Raw genomic sequence first — 25734 nt, 5'->3', positions numbered from 1 at the left:
CGCGATGCTCACGAGCATGAGAAGATAACAGGAGCAGGAGAGAAGGAACCAGAGACAGATGCTCCGACAATTTCATTACCAGCTCGGCATATGGGACGCCGCACAGGTTGGCTGTCTGTGGGTGCTAATCAGCTCCGATTAGAAACCCCTCAGCTGAACCAAGCCAAAGCACCAGTGCTGCCTGAGTATGCTCGTAGGCCTCCACCTTCTACCTGGAACACGTTGCAACAATTAAATTAAAATCTACCTCATTTAACAGTCCACAAGCTCTCCTCCTAGTTTTTTGGAAATCACAAAGTTAAGACTTGCGAGGCAAAAGCAATACAAGTGTCCGAGCAAAACAATAGGTGATGTGATGTTACCCCTCTGTAAGCAGCTTCTGCTCACCAACTCCTGAAGTGTTTATCCCTCCCTGCCAGGCGGCATGCCGAAGTGAGTCCGTGCCATTTTATCATCAGGACAAGCGGTCATGCAGCAAATGGCTGACCACCCAGGCCTCTGCCGATACGGCACGAGTTCCTGCCCTGGCTGGAGGGCAGACACACTCGCTCTACAGAGGTGGGAGCTAGATGGAGGAAAGAGAGAGCATGCTAAAAGGAGAGATGTGTGCGTTTGCACAGTTTAACGGAGGTATAAGAAACACACAGCAGGCTTCACACACACAAACCCGTGTGGCTGAGGGTGGTGACACGGATCTTACAGAGAGAGCACACGGATGGCCTGGAGGCAGGTGTGCATGCATGCCTGATGCAGTGCAGAGGGTGAAACTCTTGATGCATCACCTGAGTACTTCTCTTTTCGTCCCCCCTCATCCCTTTAGACTCATAGCCTCTCTCCCGTTACCTGATCCAGTCTCAGAAATGGACACCTCACTGCTCCTCAGCCAGGTGCCTTAAAGCCTGGAAACTCCCAACATACACATTCTAGGTATTTTACATTCAATGAAGGCAGATGTGTATTTAAGTCAGAAAGCAACATGGTTTTGTTAAAATGAGACTGAGACAAAGTCCATTGACGCCCTGAAGAGGAACTGACTCCTATTAGTGGAGTTACAGATATTTCAACAGTTTTTTTCCCATCAGAGGAGCTGCTTAATAGAAAATGCTGGAAACCAAATTAAATCTCTGTGATGATTGAAAAAAAAAAAAAAAAGGGTCACTAACAGCCTTGTTTTGAACATAGATGGGGGTTACAACCTGGGACTGGAGAGGGCTCCAGAGTTTCACACTTAATTTCACAGTTCAATGAAAAAAAGAGCAAATGCTGCAGCAGGCTGCCGGATGTGGTTGAAAATGTTTTTCAAACTCCAAACAAATATTCATACTCCTCATTGACATTCATGAAATTGAACCCTAAAACTGACTATCCAGCGATTACAGGACTGTCTCAGAAAATTAGTGTTATAATATTGTGATAAAGTTCTTTATTTTCTGTAATCCAATTAAAAAAACAAAAATGTCATACATTCTGGATTCATTACAAATCAACTGAAATATTGCAAGCCTTTTATTATTTTAATATTGCTGATTATGGCTTACAGTTTAAGATTAAGATTCCCAGAATATTCACATTTTTTGAGATAGGATATTTGAGTTTTCTTAAACTGTAAGCCATGATCAGCAATATTAAAATAATAAAAGGCTTGCAATATTTGCGTTGATTTGTAATGAATCCAGAATGTATGACATTTTTGTTTTTGTATTACAGAAAATCACAATATTCCAATTTTTTGAGACAGTCCTGTATATGTTGCTGAAGCTTTTGCTTAACATCTGTGAAATGTTACTGGATGCAAATAAGTATTTCATGAAATTTATGACTGTTAAATACATTTTCCTGCCGCACATGTTGCAATGCCTCATTAAAAGTTAAACATGTAAAACCAGTGGAACCAGTAAATGTTTTTGATCAATTTCTAATCTCGTTATGCAGTTCGACTCATGACTTAATCTTAATAGCATTTTACAATTTTTTTGTATTATATATATATATATATATATATATATATATATATATATATATACTTTAATCTTTGATCAATCACGTATAGTACAACTAAATCATTTCCTTATGGAGAATAATCAATTATTTTTCAATTAAAATCAGCACCACTTTGGGCTTGAAGCCTATTTCAGTTATCTTTCATTTCATTCAGCATGATGGTTGGTTTCACTGCAGCTCCCTGTAAATATCTCGTGTCCCCTTTTCTCCTTTATACTTTAACAACTTTAATTCAATATGCACAAACATTTTTTGGTCCCACTTTCATGCCCACAGACAAAAGCATATGAATTTCCATCATATTTGTAACAGAAAAGAAAAGGAATTTGTAAGTGAAGTCATGTCACGTAGCTGTAAGTTTAGGGGGGAAAAAAACTATTGCGTACATCACCAGTGGCTATTCCATTGGAAAGAAATGGCATAATATGAATATAGTAGTTAGTAACAAGAGAAGAAAAAGAAATCTCATATCAATTATCATCAATGTTAAACTGATGCAACTTCATGGTATTAAACGTCTTCTGTTATTATTCGATTGACAGACTGAGCAGTTATGGCTGCTAACAATCCCAAAATATGTTACTTTTTTGTTGATTTTTCTTTATTTGTTGGTCAGTGAAGGAATATAAGTTGAGTTGCCTTATAGTTTAACAAATCTCCAGAAATAATTAAATTCAAACTACTTGACTTTTATCATTTTTTAAATATCTAAACTATTTCTCCTTTCTGATGGCTATGTCATGTCCTTGTGCTGTGTATGTTAGATAAAAATTAACCCATTAATGCCGGATGTATCATATCTAATACATGTGTCCCTGATGCCTCTGCTCCACCTACAAAATTGAATTTCCTACGAATAAAAAATGACCTAAAAATATATTAAATACAAATTTGTATTTAGAGATATACAAAATAAATAAAATTAGAGCCGTTTCTAATTTTAAAATATAATAAATACTTTGAAAAAAATTCAAATTTTAATTGCATTATTTCATATTTCAAGATTATCGGCTCATTTCCATTCCCTCCTCCGACCTTACAAATGTACAAAAAGAAAAACGTAACATCCCGCTGAATTTCAATTTAAACAAGTTATTTATGGATTCGGTAGAAAAACTCTTCTTAAAACATCCTGCACTTGCAGCCTTTATAGTTTCACTAAATAGTCAAAAACTGAGAGAACTTTTGTTTTTTTTTAAGTCCTGCTACTTGTTTGAGCTGCAAACTCTATGTTCCCTCCTAAATACGCCACACAGCAGAAACTAAGCAGAACAATTCAATATTCTTTCTCAAATGTTATGTCGGTACTGCTGTTGTAATAATTAAAAAAAAAAGTTTATTATCTTATTATTAATACTTTGGGTGCCAAAAAGCCAGAAAGTGTCTTAGATGGGAATCTGCAACCCGCTGGCGGACGACTCCTTCTTACGCAGTTTTCCATATTAATCTCAGGGAAAGGTGGATGATGACACCCAGCAAGCTCTGGCACCGGGCGAGGTGATTAAAATGTTCATTAACACCGATCCGTCCAGGTGATGAAATCTGTCACACACCCATGCTGCGCCCACATGGAGTCGCATATGAGACACGACGCCGCCAAAGATGCAGAAATACACACACAAACACACACAAACACACACACACTTCCCCACGGCATCGCACTCCAGCACCGGCCACCTGGCCCCACCTGTAACAAACGATAGGCAACGTCGCCTTCCCTATCGCCAGGTAAATAAATAGTGTCTGTTGGATTAACTGTCATATGCACCCACAAGCAGACGCCCCTCTGCTGAGTAAATGACAGTCCCTCGCACCTTTGGGGCTGGTAAACATGCCCGATCTGTTGGATCAGGATCTGAAAGGCTACACAACGTGAGCTGCTACCTGGCTTCTGCTGCTATGATCCGAGGCTGCAGATGAACGTGTGGGCTCAATTAGGCTCAATTCACATGGAGAGTGACTCATTACTTGCTCTTTTACAGTTGGCCAACTGGGACATAAATAACTTTTATGACATAAACCACTTACAGCACGCACCGGTTACAACGGTTTCATAGCTACCCACAGCCACTAATGCACTTTTTAATTTAGATCCCATGCCATGGACGCCGTGCCCCACCCACACTCGCTCGAGGGGACACAGGGCTCGAAAACACAATCAACTCAAGTGCAGTATGTAAATGTGAGCATGTATGCACATTTGTTATCACTGAACACATACTTACACACGTTTCTTTAATTATGGGCCCCCTTCGTTAACTGTGACCAGCTTATTCTCATATTAACCCTGCCCCCTCCTCCTAACACAGTCAGCGTCAACAAGTAATGAAAATACACCTTCGGATTGATGGATTAAAAAAAAGCACACAACACATGCTCAACACTTTCTTTTCTTTTTTTTTTTTAAATCAAGATGAAAACACAGACTCACACTTGAAGCATACATAAGGCCAGCTTACGCATAAACACACGCACGGCTGACAGCTTGTAGCCACAACCTCCCCGAGGCCAAGGGCAAAGCGGAGCATACAGCGCGGCAATAAATGCAGATCAATGTGTGTAATGAATAAGTTACACACTCCTATTACCGCAGGCAGCAGTGACAAATGCCTCTCATTCACTCATTAGCCCACTGGCTGTCAGAGGAAGCGAGCGAGACCGAGGCCCAGCGAGGGAGGCTTATTGGCTTTTAAACGGCCATGTAATCCATTTCCTTATTGCAGATGAATAAGCTGCTGTCCACGGTGGGTTTATATATGGATGGACGAATTAAACACGGGAAAAAACACACGCAAGGGATCGAAGTACAGCTGTACCGCTGCTCATGTCAAACCCTGGTGGGGAGAACAGTGTTGAGAAAATAAAGAAGAAAGTAAAACCAATAGAAAACAGTGTTCTTGGTGGAATTAATCCTTTTATTTATTTATTTACTTTTGATGAACCCTGGACAGGTTTTCAGTCTGTCTTAGGGTCAATGCAGAGGTAAAAACAAGAAAAGCAACCGTGTGCATGCATACTCACACCAAAAAACAAACATGTTTTTGGTACAGTAGGAAGTTGGAGTTGCTGAAGAAAATCCATGCTGGCTCACGCAGGACATCTATGCAAGCCTCTCTGCTAAAAGTAAAAAAGCATCAATGCAATGGAATATTAGACTGAGACTATAAAAATGGGAGGAAATAAAAATATCACGGAGCTCTCAGCTAGAAAAAGGAAGAATGAGATTTTCCTTCTCGCCAGACTAACAGCCCCATGATCCTTTACTGATCTCATCGAGTGTCATCAGCGCCCAGCCAGCCCATAACGGGTTAATAACCCCGGGTCGCTGTGCCCCACTGCCAGGCCGCATCTTTACAGCACCGCAAGCCAATTTCAGTCAAATTTGTGGAGCAATCAGCCATGCTAGAGGGAGGAATAAAGAACTGCTCTCCCTAGATTTGCCGACCATCTCCCTCAGGGAGCCGATTCACGAGCCGAAGCCGTCCGCCAGCCGGCAGTGGGTCCGTTAGCAGACCAATAAAATATCCACCTGAGGGAGAGAGATGCTGGGAGACGTTATCACCTGAGAGACAAAGAGCTTCCAGTCAAGGTCTGGGAGAGCTGATGTTTTCAATCCAGTCGGCGTCCTTATTTCCAAGCCCCAGCTTCCATCACTGCACCAGTTAACTTTAGACAGCAGCACTCACAAGTCGATAAACTGCCCCAGCGACAACACAGAAGAATAATACCTCTCACTCAGACAGCCACACTCAGGCTTTTATGGGTGAAATGACTTAAAAAGCCTCACAAATGTGTCATATGATGAGAGATCTTCCAGAATACAGTTAAACAAGAAAACAAATCAACGCTTTAACCCATTCAAATCTGAGCCGCCACTTGACAGATTCACATTGTGATGCATTAAGTACAAAAACGGTTCACTGTCAGAAACGCTGATCTGATGGCAGAAGACATAGTTTGAAGGCATTTTTAAACATACATGCATCATGCATGTGAATCTGGTAGTGAGCGGGATAAAAGTACTCGCACATCAGCAGCAGAATTATATATCAAAAGGGCGATGGCATTTGCAAATTAATCTGTCTGCGCATTGTGAGCAGTGACAGCTCCGTCGCATTAAAATGTATTTCAGTGACAATTTGTTCACATGTGCACAACAACAGTATTAATATCGTTTGGTGCACAAGCTTTTGTGATGTGTGCTGGTTACTGCTGTGTTTTTGGCAAAAAATAAATAAGAGTCAACATTAAAAGGCTTGAATGCCAGCATATCTCACATGCAGGAGAGGTTTGAGTCTGTGTGGTACAGTTGCTATTTTGTATCATTATACTGACGGATGTGCGATAGACTGGCGACCTGTCCAGGGTGAACCCCGGCCTCTCGCCTGTAATTAGCAGGGATAGACTCCAGCAGACCGCCGTCACCTGGCGAAGGATAAAGCGGGTATAGAAAATGGATGGATGGATATTGACATATTATATTAATGTTATTAATTGGGAGACTCACTAACATCGTGCAACAAAGTAATCTAGCCAAATGAGACTATATAATAAATTTGAATGGGAAAATACAATCCCTATTGTCTACTGGAACAATCCTTTACATAATATTCACACCACCTCAAAGAGACTTTTCCACACTAAAGCATTGTGGTGGATGCTTCATGCTATGGAGATATTTCTTCTTAGAAGAGCCTACAAAATTAGGGATAGTAGATGCTGCTAAAAACAGGAATTCTGCATCACTTCTGGAGAACTGAAACGTGGCCAGACGCTCTAAGAAAACTACTGTCCAAATTATTGTTAAAGGAGAAGCATTTACATGTTTTGAAATGGCAGTCAAACACTTGAACTCCAACGCTTTGATATAGTATCAAGAACACCGGCAGATCTTCAACTTTTAACCTTCAACCTTCAACTTTGACGGAACAGTGGACAGAATAGAAGACGAGGGTGTGACCGAGTTACAGAACACACAAGTCTCATAGTGTCATAAAAGTGACCTAACCTCCACGTCTATACGGGGGCCTGCTGACCCAAAAGTTGGTGAAGTCTCTTTGCGCTAATTTAGGTGTGTAAAATGGTCCCAGTTTAAGAGTAGGACGCTGCCTCTCCAGCTATGAGTTACAGTTTTTAAACATTTCAAAAAGTACAGTTTCTGGAAATATTACAACAGATTCAACACCATCATATAATTGGGAGGATGCTGTTTATTAGCTGGAGGATGACATGGCGTTGTTTTTAATCGCCAAGTGCAGTCTTTTGGATTCTTAGATCGGTGCACTATCTTGCTACGGCCAAGGAAGGTTAGCTGCTGCTGCCTCTGTTTGTGACCAATGACACGGTTAGTTTTGTGTTTCTAATATAATTGTCCGTATGTGAAACTGAACTCTAAGATATAAAGTGTGTAACACAATACATTCTTCCAGCAGCCAGGTAAAAAAAAACATCTGTGGTATATTTATAGCTGAAGCTGAACTCTGGCTCACAAAAAAAAAGGTAATTGAATAATGCAATCACTTCATTTAACAGCAATTACTACATCGGAATACTAAATATGCCTCAGCCCTGACACCAACAGCATGGTAAGTATATATTTGTGCCCATGTTATTTTGATGAAATGATGCAAACTCCACAGAAACAAAAAAAAAAAAACCTGTTTGAATTGCAGGTTGAAAGGTATCCAGCCTGGAAAAATGCCGAAGGGGCTGAATACTTCAGAGACACATTGAATGAGACCTATTATAATGTACTCTCTTAACCCTGTTGCAGTGTGTCTAACTTTTGTTGAAAGTGAGCTCATGCGGGTCGGATCACACAGGTTACCCAGAAGTTTATTCTGATCCAGAACGAAGAAAAAGGTGCTCCAAGTTTCATCAGCATGACGAAACTCAGAGTAAATGTGCAGAATCAAGATGAAAGAACCAAGCTTTGGATGTTTCACGAGAACAGATCTTTTACACCAAAGCTCAAACTGGCTTTCGCCGTCAGAGACAGAACACCACAGAGAAGCTTTTTCAACCACCACGCGGCACTGACCCCGTCTGTGTACTGTGCATTTATCCATCCATCCTTTTTCTACACCCACCTCAATCCCACACAGGGTCTCGGGGCTGGAGCCTGACCTAGCACCGCCCTTGGACAGGTCACCAGGAGGATTCATTGATACATTTCACACAAGCTTTTAATATAATTCGAGAACCACAGGAAGGGTGTAAAAGTAGACTAGCCTGGGCTGCGTACATTGCTCTGGATTTCTCCTCATGGCACTGAGATTACAGTGAAAACTACTGTCACTGTTACTCTACAAGTCTTCTTGGGTTGTGGCTTTTCTTAACAGCACACACATACATACGAAAACCTTATTAAAAGCCTTAGGTATACGTGAACTTTCTTTAGTGTCACATAAGCTGCAGCTATGCAAATGTGGCATGTCAAGTGCATGTACTTTCAATCCTCCACTTTCTTCCACTTAGGCAGCATTTACAGGTGTTTAAATTCATGCATGTACAATAAGCTGCGCTGGACATTCATAAAAAGAACAAACAACAACAACAACAACAGCACTACTAGAGCCATTGCTGCCTCATATGCAAGTCTATGTAGAATGGGGGCATCCCCCAAACAAACAGGGGTAGACGCTATTTTACACAGAAACAATAATTATCAGTCGCTCTGAACCAGAGGAAAAAGAAAACCCGTCTTTTGTGGGATGTCAGTGGTTCTGACAGCGCCTGAGGAGCATTTGAGAGATCACATCTGCAGAGCTATCATTAGACAGGAGGGGTTTCAAAAAGGCAGCGCACCAATTGTTGGGAAGCATGCTGACAGCACATGAAAAAGGGATGCTTGTGTACCAATTCACCCCTCTTCCCCGTGACTTCTGCTCACCCTAAACAGCTCACAGCATCCTCCTGACTCTACTCCAAACACACGTACACACCGGCAGAGCGCCGTAGTCAACATCAAAGTGTGATGGAACGAGGCGCATCATTAGCAGGAGAAGACAAGAGGCAAAGACGGATGAAATCATTTAGACGCCGCTGATGGGAGGGAACCGCTGTGCCTGTCGGGATGAGGGGAGCGCAGATGGAAATAAAGGGGGAAAAAAAGAGGGAGATGGAGGAGGCGAAAAGCGACAAAAAGCATACAAATGATGAGAGAGAGCGGAAAAGTCAACATGGGAGCGCAGGATGACGATGGCAGAGAAACAAGACAGAAAAATAGGAGTTCCCATCAAACTTAAGAGAAGAGCCACGTGGCAAACCCAAACATGACTTCTCAAAGACCCTCTGTGGCGTTGAGCTGCGTGACAGCTGTTCCTGGTGACGCACGCATGTTTTCATTTGTGAGGGAATCACCGTTCCTCTCTCCGGTGTCAGCGGGCCAGGCGGCCGTGTTTGACGGGCCGAGCATAGAAATTGCCAGAAGCGAGAGTGATGAAACGTGAAGCTGCAGTGATGTTTTAAACATGATGCTGTTGTGAGCTCCAACCTACACGGGTCGGTGCCGGCTTAATACGTTCATCATTCTTGATGTTATTTGACTGTTTGAACTCCTCTGAACAAGTGGATTTTTTTTTCTTTACACGTATCATAAAAGCTTGAGAGCCCTGAGTTGATCCAGCTTTTATCTGTTATAACACAAACACTGATGCTTTGGATGCAGCTTTTACATTTGCATGATAAAGGAAAACTTGGCTTAGCTGTCCATCATTCCTCTCGTTATGAGAGCCACGACAGACCCACAAGAAAAAAACGCTGCGTTACAGCAGCAGTACAATGGTACTACACATTAAGTCCATAATAAAAACATTATCCGATCGTGCAATAGCATTCAGGTGTCACACATAGATGAATTGTTGTACACACAAGACAGAAAAACGTGGAAGCAGCCTCCTGTTTCAAGGCTTAGGCGAATGAAAGTACCTTCAACTTGAACTGAATCTAATAGCCAGCAGGGGGCGACGCTTGGCGTTACCAAATAAACCTAGACTGCACAGAAGTCAATAGAGAAATATCTCATATAATAATGAGAAATATCTTTTTAAATCTGCTTTATAGTCTTGACGGGTAGGTTGCTTAATAAAGCATGATGTCATTTTTTGAATCATAGCCATTAGAGTGAAATGGAGGGTAAAGCAAAAAAAGCACTTTGTTGTGATTGAAAAGAAGCTGCCTGGAACAGAATAGACTAGACCTTTATCGTTATTGTAAATTATGCTACAAAGTTTGAGAGATCCTTTTTACGTGTAAAAGTGAAAAGTTAAGTATTTTCTTTTATACTTATTTGCATATACATGCATAACAACTTACATACATGTACCAGAGCCCCGGGTACAGGGGGGACATGTGATTTGAGAGCAGAAGCCTGAGAACAGGCTGGTAAGTAAATATAGAAAAATGTAAGACATAAATAGATAAATATTAAAGCAATAAAAAAAAACCTATTGGTGTTTATGGCTTCTACAGCTCTCAGTGAAATTAACTGCTCACTCAAAAATCCTAATATTATAAAGGTCAAGATTCCAAGGAACAAAATACTGATACCAAGTTTTAAAAAGGTCCTCAAACCGCCTCATCAATAGGGACGTTAAGACCAATCGGTTCAATCGAGACCAATGAGCTCTTCAACATACCTTCATGGGCTTTTTACATAGTTGAAATCAAGAATTATGAACTGCTAGTTAATGAGCAGATTTGTCCAATGTTAGCAACAAGTCAACATACATTTGCATCATGAAAGGTTTCCATCATGATGTGAAAGCTTGTGTTCAGCTAAAAGAGCCTACAGGTTCAGTTCTGATGCAGTTTCTGCAAAGTGACTCCAACAGTAAGACATGGAATACCATGGAGTTTGAAAAGCACCTACTGGGTTAATTGATCCTATTGTCATCTCTCACGGTGAAGATGCTCCTCAAACTGACGAATGCACAGAAAATGAGACTCTCCAAAACAGACTCCAAAAACGTAATGAAAAAGTTGTTCAAACAGATTCCCAAGTACTTATATACTTTAGCCATTCTCAGAGGAGTTCACCCGGTCCACAGAACCGTACGTCCCAGTTCGCCAAACAGACTTACCGTAGCTGCCTCTCACTCAGTGACACTTTTGCATAGATATTAATGTCACAGAGACATTTTTGTACCTCAATTTGGAAGAAGATTGAAATTTTGTCTGAATAATTATCTGGACAAGATACTGTAGTGCATTATTAAAAGGATTTATGGGCAAAAAAAAAGATGATAATGATGAATTAAATAATACAACAAAAAGGTCTACAAATCTCATTACCTCTCTGTCTCACAAAAGAAAAAAAAATTACCAAAACACCTCACAAACACATAAACCCTTCAAGCGTCAAAGATAACTGCTCCCCCCTCTATCCCCTAGAATGCAATTAACTATTATGTGGCCCTCTATAATCTGCTGTGTTCATTTTATTTTCCTGTTAAAAAGCAGACTTATCTGGCGCAGAGCACTGCCTACATCCCCTGGCAAAGGAAAAACAAAGTCAAAGCCATCAAAACTAAAACGAGGAATAGGTCGAACTAAGAGAAACAAGTGAGGCAGCCTAGCTGACTCTGTCTGACCAGATTTTCATACAGTAATATTTGAGGACAATAATTTAAATCCTTAAGAAACTGGTCTGGAACATGAACAAAAGCTTTAAATATTCATTTTTCTGTGTTTGTATGTTTGAGAGTTTCAGTTTGAGTGCAGCATAGAGGTGCTGGGAGATGAAATCTGATTTCAGTTCATAAGAATGCATAAACAGAAAGTGATGTTTTACCGTCATTGCCTTGGCCTCCCTCTCTCTTCAGCATCTGCACGGCGCCCACGTACTTCTTCAGCTGGACCTTCAGGACTTCATTCTCCCTGCACAGACAGACAGACCCGTCTTTAAGACCAAAGGCTATTCACCGATTTGCAATGTCAAATTCTTACCGTAAGTCACGGTAGACTGGATCACATTTGTGCATTTTTATCAAATATCAACTGCTAAGTGATTGTTAATACTTAACCATGAACACGGATACAAAGGGCACTTTTTGTTTTTTATTTTTATATAGAACTGGGAAAGCTGCAGTGAGCCAGAGACAAAGTTGTTTACTTTGTTCTATGACAGCCCGCAGTAGAAGGAGATGGTGTGAATCTCGCGATGGCATCTTGCCACCAGAGGAGCATTAAAAAATAAAAACCTGGAATCTAATCCAGATGGTCACACTGAGATGTATTCACAGTGAAGTGGATTGATGATCACGGTGGAATATAAAGCAGCTGGCAATGGATTGAATCTTCACAAATGAGTTAAAAAAAAAAATATAAAACCAACTGAATCAAAGTAGGAAGCGAACAGGTGGCCGGGCGCTGTCCAAGGTACTTGTGAATAGGGAAAAATCAATGAAAATTCAATACAAGGCTTAAAAGTATTCCAACAACCTCGGCACAAATGTTTGAGTACCTTTTGATTGAGATAAAGCAGTAACATAGTACTATCAGTTACTAATAGAAGCCCTAATTCAAGAAATGTTTTTCATGATGCAAGGAAAACTTAAATCTGTTTGAGACTTTAGTTAACAGATGGTAGGAAATGATTTAAGTGTCTTCACTGACCAACTTCATTGTATTGAGAAAAAAATGATTTGGGAAGTTCTGGGTAACTACACAACCAAGTTGTGTTTGCCATCAAAAAATGATTCAAGATCAAAGGCAGCTGTAAACAAATGAGCTTTTAATCGTGATTTAAAGGAACTGAGGGTTTCAGCATCCTGCAGTTTTCTGGAAGTTTGTTCCAGATCTGTGGAGCAGAAAACTGAATGCTGCTTCTCCATGTTTGGTTCTGATTCTGGGGATGAACCAGAAGGCTTGAGAGGTCTGGATGGTTGATATGGCAACAACAAGTCTCTGATGTAATTTGGTCATAAATCAATCAGTGATTTATAAACTAACAGAAGTATTTTAAAGTCTATTCTCTGAGATACTGGGAGCCAGTGTAAAGATCTCAGAACTGAAGTAATGTGATCAACTTTCTTAGTTCTCGTGAGAACCTGGGCAGCAGAATTCTGGATCAGCTCTAGCTGTCTGATTGACTTTTTAGGCAGATCTGTGAAGACACCGTTGCAGTAATCAAATCGACTGAAGATTAACGCATGCATGAGTTTTTCAAGATCCTGCTGAGACATAAATCCTTTAATCCTGGAGATGTTCTTCAGGTGATAGAAGGCAGACTTTGTAATTGTTTAATGTGTCTCTGAAGGTTCAGCACTGAGTCCATGACTATACCTACGTTTCAGGCCTAATCAGTGGTTTGTTGCTGTAATAGCTGAAGCTGTGGGCTGACTTAAAAGACAACTACTTCAGTTTTGTTTTTGTTCAGCTAAAGAAAATGTTACATCCACTCGTAGAATGGTTCTATGCAGCTACTCAACACTTGTATGGGGTCATTATAACCTGGTAACATTGTAATGTAAAGTTGTGTGTCATTTCCATAGTTATGGTAACTTATCTCGTTGATTATTATTATCTGAGCTGGTGGGAGCATGTACATGTTAGATAGGAGGGGTCATAGGTTAGAACCTTGCCGAACCCCACATGTCATTTTTGTTGATTCCAATGTAAAGTTACCGTTTGACACAAACTAGTAATTTTCCTTTAAGTTAGAGTCAAACCAGTCAAGTACTGTATCAGAAATTGTAACCCAATTCTCCATTCTCACTAGTAAAATACCTTGTTCAATGGTGTCAAATGCTGTGCTGAGGTTCAATAATACCAACACTGTGGTTCTTCCACAGTCTATATTTATATGGATCTAATAGAACAAGGGCAGTCTTAACGGGAAAACCAGACTGGAAGACGTCAAAGCAGTTGGTCAGAGTTAAGACGCTATTTAACTGTCGAAACACAGCTTTTTCAATAAAGATGAACGGAAGATTGTAGAGGAGTCTATAATTTTGCATTAGCAACTTGTCCAGATTGTTCTGTTTCAACAGTGGTTTGATGACTTCAAATACTGCAACAACAATGCACTACCATCTGTGCACAGTCTCGTTTTACTACCATCTGCACTATTTATCTTATTGCACGTTTAATCAATGTGCCTGTTATTTTTTAAATCATGCTTCCAGTGTTTGCAAAGCTAAAATTGTGATTTATGTATGACTTTTGTTATAATTCATCATTGTATTTCTTGAGACAGTCCAAAATAAAGAAAGAAAATTACTTTATGAAAAATCGACAGGCTGAAAAGTCCTTTGTCTGCACAAACTGAAGAAAGAACTACATGGGGTTGTTCTTTCAAATAATCTTGTTCACGTATTCTGAGGAACAGAGGGTGCATTTGAACCTCAAAAACAATATAATATTAAATGCTCAATTTCTTAAAGATGCCTTTTAGGAGGACTTGTAAATGTGAATGTATGTGCTGGAAAGGGGCTGAGGATACAGACAGACAAAAGGAGATTGATAAAGAAACACAGGCAGTCTCCTTACAAAGGCGGCCCCGACTGAACATCATCTACTTCGTGGAGGAAACCAATCACAGTTGCAGTATGGCTTCATTCCCTTGGCAGTTAAATTTAACAGTCTTTGTCTTGCTCTGCCTTCGCCCCCCCCCACCCCCCCACACCACCGCCCAACCCTTCATTCTCCATGGTTGATTTTTGGTGCCCTGCTTATCAAACTCCTTTCACAACCAACAAAGGCGGTGCCTGGCAGGAGACCTCCTGAATCCACACGACAGGCTCTCAGTGGAGCCGTCCACGGCGTTATCAGAGCCACCCGCAGCCCAGACGCCTTCCCAGCGTGATTAAATTATAGCTAATGCGTGTGTGAATGTTTGTGAATACCTGTATATCTCTCCGAGCCATTACACAACCTTCTCATTTAACTGACTGTTGAGTTTACCGTTTCCTCTGCAACTAGATTACCAAAGAAATGTCAACTTGCCTAGTGAGTCAAAGCTAAGGTTAAAATACTTAAATACGTAAACTTAAAGCTTTTACCTCAAATCAAATCAAACTTTATTTATATAGCACTTCTCATACACATAATGCAACACAAAGTGCTTAACATAAAACAAATAAACATAAAACGTATTAATGCCCCCCCCTCCCCCCTCCCCCCTCCCCGCAGACACAAGCACACTACAATTCACCTAGGTTATACACACAGACACACACACAGACACATGGTGCAGACATGGCTAGGCACAGAGGATCCAGGTGAGGAAACGGTTATAGGGAGCCGTCCACGCCAGGAGGTCTCATAGCCCGCAGCTACAAGGGGGGGGGGCCCTCAGAGACCATCCCGGCCCGGACAGATAGAGGAGTCCACACCACAGCGGTGAAGCCGTGGTGCAGGGCTCCACAACCATCCAGGCCAGAACCAGAACGACCCTCAGGACGACCCCCTGCAGGCCAGAGTCACTCCCAGCATGGAGGCTCCCCATGAGGAAACACTGGAGCTAAAAGCTGCAAGAAAGCAGGATAAAATACACTAAAAGAGTTTAAAAGAGTATAACATAACATAAAATCCTAAAAGTATGTCTAGAAAGCAAGACATTAAAAACTAAAAGAATAAGACAGTAGAATGTATAAAATAGACCATAAATAACGACTAAAATATTTAGATAAAACATGAGATTAAACAAAAATAAAATATGATAAAAAAGGATAAACTAAGTATAAAACAGAGCAGTAAGATCCAATAAAAATAAGGGTGAGCATAAGAAATTTAAAAGAGTTAAATGAGTCAGTTAAAAGCCTGATTAAAGAGATGGGTCTTGAGTCTCTGCGGCCCTGAGGCTCTCCGGGAGGCTGTTCCACAATCGGGGACCATAAAAACTGAATGCCGCCTCCCCGTGTGTCCTAGTTCTAACTTTTGGTATGGTTAAAAGGCACCGGAGGACCTCAGGGTCCGTGAGGGTCGATAGGGTAAAAGTAGTGCAGACAAATAAGAAGGCCCAAGACCATTAAGACACTTAAAAACCAGTAAAAGAACCTTAAAATCGATCCTGAAGCGCATGGGGAGCCAACTACCTACTGACACCAAGGTGCGTTTAGGTCCAAGTTCATTGTTTTGGACGTTAATTTCGACAGCGGCTCGACAGTTCACTCTCTTTTGACATCCACATTAGTACATTACTTTCTAAAGTCAGATCTAGAATCCTTCTCAATAAACTTGACGTCATCTACCACACCACCATCCGCTTTGTTACAGGTGCTCCTTTTAATACCCATCACTGTAACCTCTACTCACCTGTCAACTGTATGGTTCTAGGGGGCTCTTTGCTATCAGTGATAACACTTTGTAACCAAAATTTCAGTACATGTGATCCCTAAACTGCAGCAGCGAACTGATGCACAACGAATTCCACCACATTCACATTTGAAACAAGGATGCCGTACCCTCCTGGGAACCTCACATGCACTCTCACTCACGCTGCAACACAATCTCCACTTTCATTGTAACCGTTAGCAACAGCAAAACTGTATTGTGAACATCAGCAACATCAGTACATTAATAACAACAACAGATGACTGATTATGAGCAATTATCTTAAACTCGCATCAACACGAAAACTGTTCAGGGCATGCTGGGAAACTACACCACACCACCACACACAAGGCTGAGATAAATGAGATGCTAGTGGGAGTTCTGCCAAGAGATTACAATTCTTTCATCCCTTGCAGTGTGAAAAAAATGCCTAAATTCTCATATGCAGCTGCCCACTAAATGTCTATCTTGTATCCAATATCCCGTAATACAATGCACCATTACAACATGAGGTGGTCGGAGTAGACATGTTCAGCTTCCATACGTCAATGGTATAGTTTGACCACAAATGCCTGGCATCTTATAAACCTACTATGATTTATAAAAGGACACATACAGTCTTGTGTTTTTCCAGACTCTCAAAAGGTTCAAATTTCTTTTGTCACAGTTTTCAGGCTCTCCAGCGGTCAGTTTAAGCGGTTAACGACTGATGAAGCATTAAATAAAAGCCTACAGATTTTTTTTTTCTCAAAAAAAGACTTTCTGCTCATGCAAGTGTTACGTGTTGGAGCAGACGTGCCCTCTATGCTCAGAGCAACCCTGCCCATACATCTATCCCCAGGTGAGGTCGGCTCCATCCCCCTCAGACGCAATTCAATTCAAAAGCATCTTCCAACTGTTTCTGTCGCCATGAAATGTGACTGGCAGGAAACTATCCGACTGGTTCGGGAACATAGGCAATGACAGCAGAATGCTGGAATAGACTCTCGGTCTTCCATGTCACGGTGACTCTCATAAACTTGAAAAACAGAAACTGGACTTCTCTATCATTTTTCAAAAAGCCTGCTCAAAGTCAGCAGGAACAATGGGAGGGCGAGGCAAACTGGTGCACTTTGAGTGCACAGAAATCAGAAGATTTCGGCTGCACGATCTAACAGACCCAGAGAGCTTCTGAGTGGCAATCAAAGTAAAACGCCTCAATTATGGTGCTTGATTATTACAGATAACAATGATTGGTCACTGTGGCAGGGTGCAGGATTGGGGCGTGGTCTGCAGGGGAGAGAGGGATTGCGGGGGAGTGGCGCACAGGTGACGGTGCTGGAACAGCTGATGGTGCACAGGTGTGTCTAATCACTCTCTGTGTATTTCAGTAGTGTGCAGGCCCTGGAGACGGGAGAGGAATGACGCAGAGTGAATAAAACTTTTCCTGCACGAAACCCTGTGTCCTCTGTCCTATCGGGTGACCCCAAGTAGCAAGCCCTTGCTACAGTCACATAATAATTGCACATTATTACAAAATCATCTTTGACAGAGTGAAAGAATGTCAAGCCAACACGTGTTCACTGAATTTTATAAAACCAAATGTATTAAAAATCTTTTAGCATGAAATTGCTTAGTTATACAGTCTTAAGCATGTAAATATTCTTACTTTTTGTTTAGTCTAAGGATTTTGTACAAAGTCTTATGTGCTTTATGAACTTACTTTTAATTTTTATTCTGACATTTTCAAATATTGCCTCCCTGGAACCATCGCAAGCCTCATCAGACACGCTCCATCAATCTGGTGTTATAAAACAGCGTTTGTTCCCGACTGAATAACTCTCTGAATAAACAGTTCCCAATGAGGCTGTGCTTGAAGAAAGATTTATTTTCCAGGTTACCACAGCCTGATAATTAACAGATTTTGTTGAATTATTGATCAGGTTGATACAACTGAAGTGGTTTCAGCTGATGTAATGCCTTTGCCTTTCTCCATTATTTAAACCTGAAAACACAAGCTCAGCTGGAAGAACAAATGGAAAAGATGTTTCCTCGTTAGGTATACTCCGTCACCCTCATAATGCTCTCCACTGACAAGGAATTATTGGTAATCAGGCATATCAGATTAGCTTGTAATTAATGACTCAGGTTTTAGGACCAGTTCCAAAAAGCTGATTAATGATCCTTGAATAAACTGCAAAATTACATTGGAGGAAAACTTGCAACTGCATATAAAATGGGCTCAAATTCAGTCTTTGATCATGAAACGGCAACTTAAACATACTGATACAATAAAAACAGGATCAAATAATATACATATACAAGTGAACACATATCTAGTATTTCAGCAGCTGATAAGTAGGACAACTTAAAAAAGCGAGTGTCCCGCAGGTTATGAAAGAATATCATTCTTTCACACATCATACATGTATATACTGATCCAATTTCCGGCAGTCCGATAAATCACATCCTGAAGCAGTGATATACAACCTCTGCTATTTGTATCAGATCAGCTTACATCGAGTCGTTTATAAAAAAAAAAATTAAAAAAAGGGGGATTTCTTGTCTTTTCCTAACATTTTTCACTCAAACTGCTGAAAATTTGTCTGGAAAACTCACAACTTGTCTTTCCACACCTGCAAACATTCAATTTGTTCCCCCTCTCCCTGGTTTGTTTCAGGTTCCTGGGATTTTTACATTCATGATGTAGAAACAAAAACACAAGCCTATGGTTTGGTGTCACGTCCTATATAATAATTAAAAATGGTCTTCAAACTTCAAAAGTGTTTTGTCCAATCAGATCCAAAAAGGTATAGGGCTGGCCTCCGTTTCTCCATCACTGCTGGTTTCTGGGGTGCTACCACAGCTGCAGGAGGGAGATCCTGACCACTCTCTCTCTCTTTCCCTTTGTTTTATCATTCTTTATCCCTTTAGGATATTTCTGTTGATATGCTCTTCCTCCTGTGAGATGTGTCTGTTTATCTAAGATATGTGTTCTTCTGTCTTGCCAACAGTGTTTTAACTTGGAACTTGAATGTCCCAAATTAAACGTCTACCAAGGTGTTAATAAAAGTTAGTCTGTAAATGTAAATGTACTTTATTTGTATAGCACCTTACATCAACCTGAAGGTGAACCAAAGTGCTTTACATAACATACAACAAAATAAAACAAGAATAAAACATATAAACATATAAAAACATCAAGTATAAAAAAGTGTCGCCACACTACTGGGTATTAAAAGCCACCCTGAATAAATAAGTTTTAACTTTAGATTTAAAAAGGCCAAGGTCAGAGATGGTGCGTAACTCACAGGGGAGCTTATTCCAGAGCCTGGGGCCGGCAACTGAAAAAGCTCGGTCACCCCAGCGCTTCTGCTTTGACCTGGGCACTTCCAACAAACGTTGGTTGGAGGATCTCAGAGCTCTACCAGGCTCACGCACCGTTAAAATCTCTGATAAATAAGGAGGGGCAAGGCCGTTAAGAGCTTTAAAAACAAACATTAAAAGTTTAAAATCAACTCTAAAACGAACAGGCAGCCAGTGAAGGGAATAGAGGACCGGGGTGATGTGCTCTCGTCTGGGTGTGTTCGTTAAAAGACGGGCTGCTGCATTTTGTACCAGTTGAAGACGGCTAAAAGAGGATTGGGCAATGCCAACATAAAGTTCATTACAGTAGTCCAATCTGGAGCTGACTAGAGCGTGGACAGCTCTCTCCATATCGTGACGGCTCAAAAATGTTTTTACTTTGGTTAAAAGACGCAATTGATAAAAACTTGTCTTCACAACATTGTCCACTTGTCGGTCAAATTTTAAAAAGCTATCAAAAATAACTCCCAGGTTCCTAACTTTGGGACTAAAAGATCCGGACAAAGAGCTAAAGTCAGCCGTCATGGTGTCACCAAACAAAATGCACTCCGTTTTGTCCTCATTTAAATGTAAAAAATTGTGTGCCAACCACTGCTTGATGTCAGCAATGCATTCCAGCAGGGTAGAGCTTTGTGCACTAGTGACTTTAGGCTTCAGTGGCAGATAGATCTGTAGATCATCTGCATAACAATGAAATGATAAGTTATGTCTGGCTATAATGGACCCAAGTGGCAACATATATAATGAAAAAAGAAGTGGGCCTAGAATAGAACCTTGCGGGACGCCGCATGAGAGGGAGACACAGGAGGAGCAGGAATCACCAAGCATAACAGAGAAGGTTCTATCTGACAGATATGACGTAAACCACTTGAGTACAGTGCTGTGAAGGCCAACATATTGTTTCAGGCGTGACAGAAGGATTGTGTGGTCAACTGTATCAAAAGCTGCTGTGAGATCTAGCAGCACTAAGACAACAGGGCACTTGACATCAACAGACAGGGCAATATCATTGCACCTTTAACAAGGCAGACTCAGTGCTGTGACGAGACCTGAACCCAGACTGAAACTTTTCAAAAACAGAGTTGTTCTCCAGAAATGATCTTAACTGGGTAAAAACAACTTTTTCTAAAACCTTAGACAGAAAAGGCAAATGAGAGACTGGTCTAAAATTTGACAAAACTGAGGAGTCAAGATGCGCTTTCTACCTACCTACCTTCAGTTCCTCTCTGACCCCCCCAATCACTCCTTCTTTATTTTGGTCATCAGGTAGTTAGGTGTTCTGACAGTGGCCCTGAATGCCCTACAATACCATACCAACTTTATTTATAAGCATTTTTAAAAATAACCACAGCTGAAACAAAGTGCTGCACATAACTGAATACTAAGAACTATGAGACTATCAGAAACATAAATCAGATAAAAACATCAAACGTATAAAAACTAGTGCTGGCCAACGATTAAAATTTTCTTCTTTTCTTTTTTTTTTTTATTTTATTTTTTATCTTAATTAATCCATGATTTCTGTAATTAACTATGCGATTAATCTCACTAATCTCATCATCGTTTTTCTCTAAAATGTCAAGGAAAAAGTGAAAGAAAACTGTATGCTGAGATGTAGGTAAAAAAGGGAAAATATTTAGTAGCATCCACAGGCTTTTATTTAACAGAAAGTGCATCATCAATATTTGCAGCCTCTACAGGGGCAAAAAGTAACATTGTGTCTATGTAGCCTGGAACCAAAAAGACAGAAGGTCTCTGTGCCCCTCTATGACAGTGGACACAGATCACTTGGGATTTGTCCACTGTACCATCTGGGAGAGTTTTAAAAGTAAAATGTCCATTTTCTAACCTGTTTTGCTCCATGTTTGTTGCTCTTGCCTAGCGTGTAGCAGGCTGTTGTGGGTGGCGCCGTCGGTGACTCGTGTCTTAACAACATGCTTTGTGATTGCTTGACAGAAGACAGACGAGTAAACGAATCACAAACCATCTTTTCCTCAACACTCCGCCTCCCAGTCATTGTGACGGTTGTGATTGGTTTTGTGTTTCGGAGTCGGAAGTGCTGGAGTTTTTTCCGGCTACGGAGAAAATATATTTTTGCGTTAAAAATTTTCATTGCGTCAATACGGCAAGGAATTAACGCTGCGTTAACTCGTTAATTTGGCCACCTTTAATAAAAACATGCCAAAAACAACAACTTAAATCCAACACAATAAGACTGATTAAAACACCTAAGATCAAATAAAGAAACCAAGTCTCGCTGAGGTTGAAAGCCAAAGAATAAAAGTGACTTTTAAGAAAAGTTTTATAGATGGACAGGGGAGAAGACCCTCTAATGTGGAAGGGTAGGTTACTCCACAATGGGGGGGCAGCAATAGAGGAAGCCCTGTCCCCTCTGAGCTTCCTCCTAGACCTCGCTACCTGCATGAGCAGCAGATCAGCCCCGTCAGACGTCTCCCACTGTCCCAGTGATGGACACATTTTCTATTCTGTACAGCGTCTGCATCTATCCTCGCTAGAGCTGGGTATCATCACTGACCTCCCGATACGATACGATTCCGATACACTAGGTCCCAAGTCGATATGATTTCCGATACGATTCGATATTCAAAGTTACAATACCAATTTTGCTTTGGCAATGGAAGGGATTCTCAAAAAAATTATTCTATCCTACCTAGGAGCACTGGGTAATAAAATGGGGAAACATTTTTTTTTTTTTTTTTTATGTATCAATAATCGTTCCTACACATGTATATCGATAAAATACACATATATCGACATTTTTAACCCACCCCTAATCCTTGCATATCTGTTAGACCTTTCCGCAATGCCAATTTACCCACCGCTCATTTGGCCCCGGGTGTACCACCGTCGACACCTCCCAAGGTGGAACAAAGGTGGAACAGCTGCAGAATGAAATGACACACATTCCCACAGAGGTGGGTTTGTTCGGCTGTGTGACTGGGACTAAAGACAGCAGGGTGCAAGATGGAGGCGGGAAAAAGCAAATTGTCAATAAAGTCATTAATAATTGGGAAACGCCACATTTACAAGGATGCACTGAAGTGAAACGCAGTCCCTACTCTACTGTGTCTCAGATGCACCATCAGGCACCAGCGTTTAGCACTAAAAATAACAGATAAACAGAGCAATAATGATATTCAGTTAGAACCATTAAAAGTACAAAGCTCAGATCTGTTTTCATTAACATTTTGAATGTTTTCAGCCAGTTCATTAAAAAAAAAGATACAAAGTTATTAAATACTGATCAAAACAAGTCACACTGGGACCCACCATTGCTTCTAAATCATGCTGAATTTTAAATCAGCAATTTCTTAAATGATTGTTGGCTAATTACAGCAAATAAGTATTCCAAATGGTCTGAATCAATGCATTTCCCTTTACTTTAGGATCAGAAACCTATGCTCCCTTCAGAGTTTACTTCCCTACTCTGTCATTAAAAGACAACGGTCTAATCTGGAGATAGTGTTCCCATAAATATCGTCCCAGAGGATCCGATTATTCACCACTCAGTGATAAAGCTTTTGAAGTCATCTCATCTTCCACTGGAGACAAGTGAGAATAGTGTTTGTGCATAAGAATCAGAATTTATAGTGGTCTTGTGTAAGAAAAAAGGCAAGCCGCATCCCTTAGAAAGAAATATAAAGAAAACTGGCAACTCTTTTGTGTGCAAATAAAGGGATGGTGGAAAAGCAGGAAACAGTGTGTGTGTGTGTTCAAGAGATAAAGGAACTGTAAATGTTTTGTTTGAAAGAAAGAGTCAGTGGAGGATGTTAAGTTGGAGAATTTGTTTTTCTGTAGAGCAAATACCGAGGGACAGCATTAAGATGAGAAGGGGAAAATGTGAGAAATGAAATCTCAAGAGAAAAGCTTCAGCAAAAGCTACACAGTAATTACTGAAGTTGAATTGAGGCCCTGGAGGGTGACCAGCCCCACCCCCACCCCCCCACCTTTGCTCTATTCAGTCCAACACCTTTCTTTACTATCCTTGTCCACTCATCTTAATGTGAAATAAACGGCTAAATTGGCTGCTCTTCAGGTAAGGTCGACTTCTGTTTGCACGTAGTAAATGAGAGTTACAAAGATGCCTTCAGAGACTGACAGCTCAGCGGCTGAGTAATGCTCCAGAGTGCAATTTACTCCTCAACCTCTCTGAAAAATAAATCACTTGAACCATGCAAACATAGGCAACACAATGATTGGGCAGGGGCCTCGGTTGTTAAAGCTTGAAGTAAGAAAACCCCTCCAGACAGAGTGACGTAACAGACTTCTAAAAGAGAGAAAAACGAGCCTAAATATTCCCAACTAATGAAGAAGGCAAACTTCACATGCCGCCCCCTCTTCCCCTTTGTAGAGCAGCCACATCAGACTGCCTGGAGATTCCAGCTAAGAAAAAAGGCATCTGCTCCCATTTGTTTTGCGTGTAAGTGCATGTGCGTGTCCAGCTGTCCAAACGCCCCCTCTCCTCGTGATGATAAACCACTTTCTGGCTGGAGCCCACTCGACTGGCCACCTTCCCGCTTTCTCCCTGTGAGACGCCTGCTGTCTGCTTTGCCAAATCGCACCTAAAAAGGGGATCAAGAATCATTGGGGGGGGTTCTTTACATGTTTCATGTATTAGCTTGAAGGAACAAGTTTATGGGTCACACATTCTGAGAAAGATCATTTTATTTATGCACATTTATTTTGACATCAGTCTTTTTAATGGGTCTTTGAATGGCAAGTATTTTTGTGAATAATTTCCATCTGAAATGTACAGTATATGAACAGAGAGCTGAGCCAAAACAAAAGGCTCTCTGTTTACTGGTCGATTTACATTCCTACCATCATCTGCGGGTGGGATAGTGACCAAAACGAGATCGCAAATTCAAGCAGCGGAAATTAGTGTCCTCCTGAGGGCTGTTACACTTTCCTTTACAGATAGTAAGAGTATCTCAGTTGTCTAGAGAAGACTCTAGTTAGTACCCCTGGATTTCAGGCATGTTTCAGGCATGCTCAAGCAGGAGAGGGCCCCAAGAAAAACGCAGGTGTTGCATTGGTTTCAAAATCATTTATCAGGCAGATCTCAATGTGTTTGGGTAAACAGCATCACTCCTAGCTACCTTACTGTAACAAAGGGTGTTCTTCAGGGATCAATCCTCAGACCCCTACTGTTCATTTTATACATTAACAATCTTGATTATCAAGTGTAATGCACAGGGAATGCCTTGGTATCCTCTTGGGGGAGCTGGAGGAGGTAGCTGGGGAGAAATGTTTGGGCTTTACTTTTTAAGCTGCCTCTCCCGTGACCCAAGCATGGATAAACAGAAGTTAAAAGATGAATGGATGGATAAAATCCATAACTACTATAAGTTTTGTTAATTATGTGAAATTATGTGAAGAAAGTCACAGTAACATACTGTGTGTTTCAATTTTCTTGATAAAAGATTTACAGACAATTTTCTGTTTTGTGTTTCAACTCATGGGTTATGTTCACCAACATTGCAACAACCATTACCAAAAATATGTATTGCATTTCTTGTGCATCTTTTAAATTGCAAAACAGGGTCCTAGTCATTAATACATTGCTCCATATTACTGCTCCTTAATGTAACAGGTCTTCTGTAACAATAAATAATACAATATGTTTTATGAAGTCTGAAATTCAAAAGTTATAGATGATCTCCAGCTGTACCGTTTGTACCCACTTGAGTCAGCCAATCGCTGCACATGTCTGGTGGGTGGAATCAGGCTGTCACTGAGGTTTTATGTTTGGATCTGCTTGTAAAATTGTAAATTTTGCCATCTTCCTAAATCAACACCTCCCTGGAGACGTTTCTGAGTTAATTTATTGATTATTGAAATGGGTAGTAGTTTCATATCGGTCATCTTGCCCACAAAATAAGGTTTGAAAAAGGAGTAGAACTCCTTCCAGACAGGGATCTCTATAAAAAACAAAAAACAAATTCTTCACAAGACGATGTGCACTTCCATTATTCTAATCTATGCAAATACATATAGAAATGGGAAGCTGGCCACACACAGTTGCAGGACTGTACAGTGAAAATGAGTGTCTTAGCTTTTTGTTTTTGTGTCACCCATTAACTTTTGACC

At 40.7% G+C, this 25734-nt stretch overlaps 1 protein-coding gene across 1 annotated transcript in view; it reads right to left on the bottom strand.

The window, feature by feature from the left end:
- Positions 1-25734, bottom strand: part of snx29 (sorting nexin 29) — a 181364-nt gene that overhangs the window by 117190 nt on the left and 38440 nt on the right. The window contains exon 14 of the mRNA XM_061707943.1: positions 11795-11880. Within this exon, the coding sequence (XP_061563927.1) occupies positions 11795-11880 (86 nt within the window). The remainder of the gene's footprint in view (positions 1-11794; positions 11881-25734) is intronic.

This window comes from Cololabis saira, chromosome 19 (genome assembly GCF_033807715.1).
Source record: "Cololabis saira isolate AMF1-May2022 chromosome 19, fColSai1.1, whole genome shotgun sequence".
In the NCBI taxonomy this organism is placed as follows: domain Eukaryota; kingdom Metazoa; phylum Chordata; class Actinopteri; order Beloniformes; family Belonidae; genus Cololabis; species Cololabis saira.
Note: the sequence above shows the minus strand (reverse complement) of the source record. Positions and strands in the feature narration are given on the sequence as shown.